The sequence below is a fragment of the Anarrhichthys ocellatus genome, unplaced genomic scaffold (genome assembly GCF_004355925.1).
Source record: "Anarrhichthys ocellatus isolate YVR2014 unplaced genomic scaffold, GSC_Weel_1.0 scaffold14, whole genome shotgun sequence".
Lineage (NCBI taxonomy): Eukaryota > Metazoa > Chordata > Actinopteri > Perciformes > Anarhichadidae > Anarrhichthys > Anarrhichthys ocellatus.
The window spans coordinates 1,338,063-1,341,345 of NW_022280044.1; the positions used below are offsets into that span (position 1 = coordinate 1,338,063).

General features: G+C 43.5%; 1 protein-coding gene across 33 annotated transcripts in view; it reads left to right on the forward strand.

Moving 5' to 3' along the window:
• The window catches only part of clasp2 (cytoplasmic linker associated protein 2), a 51,686-nt gene that overhangs the window by 31,197 nt on the left and 17,206 nt on the right, over positions 1-3,283 (forward strand). For 13 of the 33 annotated variants that reach the window (XM_031853991.1, XM_031854004.1, XM_031853992.1 and 10 more), the window contains 6 exons: positions 86-126; positions 523-675; positions 1,279-1,302; positions 1,924-1,941; positions 2,877-2,978; positions 3,183-3,209. In XM_031853991.1, the coding sequence (XP_031709851.1) occupies positions 86-126; positions 523-675; positions 1,279-1,302; positions 1,924-1,941; positions 2,877-2,978; positions 3,183-3,209 (365 nt within the window). The remainder of the gene's footprint in view (positions 1-85; positions 127-522; positions 676-1,278; positions 1,303-1,923; positions 1,942-2,876; positions 2,979-3,182; positions 3,210-3,283) is intronic. The other 20 variants (XM_031854001.1, XM_031854017.1, XM_031854018.1 and 17 more) reach the window with 9 other exon arrangements.

A 3,283-nucleotide genomic window follows, 5' to 3' on the forward strand; every position in this document is an offset into this window, starting at 1 on the left:
TGTGTGTGTGTGTGTGTGTGTGTGTGTGTGTGTGTGTGTGTGTGTGTTGTTGTGGACTGACCTCCTTTTCTCTCCTCTCTGTCAGTCGGCCTCTGACTTCTAAATGGTCAGCAGCTCCAGGGCGAGGTGAGTCGAACACACTCGGACACACACGTGCGATCTCTCTCAAACACATAATCTCATGCTTACTCTCTCCTGTGGAAACACACACTCACACACACTGACAAACATCAGCACCCACTGAGCCATTTCCCCTCATTCTCATTTACATCTGCCTGTGTCCGTACAACCACATCCTGTCACGTTGTTTTCATGTTACTACACACATGTATGCACACACACACACACATACACACATGCATACATGTGTCTGGCTGTTTGTGTACTTCTGTATGGTATCAGTATCAGTATTGAGTAGTGTGGTTGCCTGCATGTGTTTTGTGATGTATCTATACCCTCATCACCTCCCATCCCTTCTCCAACACACTCCTCCTCCTCCTCCTGCTCCTGCTGTCCTATCAGTCCCTTCGGGTTCAAAGGGCGGGGCGTCGTCGGCCTCCCTGCAGCGATCTCGTAGCGATGTGGATGTTAACGCAGCAGCGGTCGCTAAGCACCGGAACGTCGGACAGACCAGGGCAGCAGGGCGCCTGCACCCTGGCTCCTACTCCTCACTGGGTAAGGGTCCTGTCAGTCCAGCTAGACGAGTAATCAGACAGGAGGAGTCTGAGGAGTCGTCTCAAGTCAGCTCAGAGGTAGTGCTTCTAAAGCGTCGGACAGGTCGAAGTGAACGTTATCCTCTATAAACGCTGGCCACATCTACAGACGGATGGATCCACACACTCCTCTTTCTCCTCTCCTCTCCTGCTGCCTCCTCATTGCCTGTTGATGTGTCCTGTACATGTTTTGGTATGAATATCGTCTGTGTGCATGTTCTGTTGTTGTCTCTCTCTGTCTTGATGTTGACCCCTGCATCTGCTCCCTTTTTACCAGATGCTCTGTAACTAATACAGACTGTGCTCCTCTCTTCTCTTGTGTCTCTTCTCTTGTTTTCCGTCTTTCATTCTGAATACTTTTTCGTTATTTTGTGTTTCATGTCACTGACACTTTCTGTTTTGATCTTCATTTTCCCTTTTTGGATTCCCTTTTGTGTCTCTTACTTTTATTAATCATTTGTATCAATCCTTTGTTTTTTGTTTCCATTTGTTTCTTCCCTTTTCTTTCTCCCACCCACACTCTCTCTCTCCCTCTCTTTCGCTCTCTTTCACTCTGCCACTAAAGATGATGCCTCTGATAAAACGGATGGTAAGATCATCTCACTCTGCTTCACCAGCAACAACCTACTTTATGCTTTTCTTTTTTCTTTTATTTCTCTTTTCCCTTTCCTCACCTCATTCCAGTCCAACAAATCCAGTCAGCTTCTTTTGTTGCAGCGTGTGGCCACAGCGCCCCCTGCTGTCAAACATACATTACAGCCTCATTTGTATCACCTTCCTACTCATCTCATCATGAATCAAATTAAATACACATCTTAAGATCATCTTCTGCTTTGCTACGGTTTAATCGTGTGTTTAATACAGAAAAAGGTCTGACCAGCAACACGTTCAGTTATTGAGGCTTTATTTATTTATTAGGATTAGCATGTGTAGGGGTCGTGCTGTTCAGATACTTTGACAACAAAATGCATTTTAGCATCTAACCAGAAGTTCAGAATTGCAGAGTAATTTACAGAGTATATCGAGGATGAACAGTACTATAATATAATATATATATATATATATATATATATATATATATATATATATATATATATATATATATATATATATAGAATGTAAAGGGAAGATATGAATACAGTATGAACAGTATGAAACGTGCAGGTGAAGTGTACTTTTTACAACCTGCTCCCTCTTTGTCTGTCTGTAGGGACCAGGTCAGACAATGGTAAGGTTGTGGTTAGGGGTGTGTGTGTGTTTTTGGGATGTTCTAGTTGAGGAAGCGGTCTCAATTTTGTTCAGTGTTTGTTGACATCTGCAGAGGAATAACCAGGAATCAATATTATTGAAGTTCTTGTAGGGGCAGCCTCAATTTATAAAAGCACAAATGTAAAATAAAATGTTTTTAGATAGTGAAAGTCAACATTGATGGTGCCGATGGTATTTTGGCTGAGCAAACGCATAAATTGCAGCTTTAAGTGGGTCGGATGACGCTCTGCCGTGGCTGAAGTGAATTATAGTTCTGAACTGTTGCAGTAATATCTCACAGTGACCCGCAAAGTGCCGCAAGAAGTTGGTTGATATCTGCATAAAATCACTTAATGCTGCACATTTTAACACATTTTTTAATCTGTCAGTTAAATGATACGACTGTACTGTAATAAAACACACCAATGCTGGTGTTAATATTGACATTTATTACCAAATGTATTAAAATCAGTATTTCATGGGTTGAAAATGGCTCAAATGACCATCTACTGCTTTAAATCAGCCCTGAACCTTTCTGATGTAGAGTACACCGTTTTGGACTCATCTATGCGATGAATCATCACCCCTCTCTCGCTCAGACACGGGGGTGAACTTACACTTAAAAGATAAATAAATATCCGAGTCATGACAAGTGATGACCTGCTGATCCACTGAAGCATCCCTGGTGTTTGTGTCTTGTGTGGCTGAGTGTTTAGTTTAGGTTCTGACGTTCGTTCAGCAGCTTCCAGCATTAGTGGCTTTTCGTCGGTCGTAGTGCTTCTTAGGTTCTGGGCTTCATTCAGCTGCAAACTAGATGTGTAGCGTGTGTGTGTGTGTGTGTGTGTGTGTGTGTGTGTGTGTGTGTGTGTTTTTTGTTTTTTGTCTTAACAGTATTTTTCCCTCCACATAATACAGGCCGTGTACGTACCAAGCAGCCCTTGTCCACCGCCAGCAGCGTGTCCAGCCAGGTGGACTCACGAGGACGCAGCCGCACTAAGATGGTCTCCCAGTCCCAACGTATGTACCCCTCCCACCCACACACATCATGACTTAAACTCAGCTGTGACTGGAACGTTCTGGAAGTCCACTTACCACACAGCAACAGAATTGGTGTGTGTGTGTGTGTATGAGCTTCTTTGAGAGTGTGTTTGTTGTAGAGTATTATTATTTGTTGCCTTCACGGTGACGATAAGCTCTATGTGAATGTTTTTGTGCCTTCAGGTTCCGACGAATCCGATTGCACACCAGGTATTCTGTTTGTGTGTCAGAGTCGGAGTGTGTGTGTGTGTGTGTGTGTGTGTGTGTGTGTGTGTGTGTGTGTG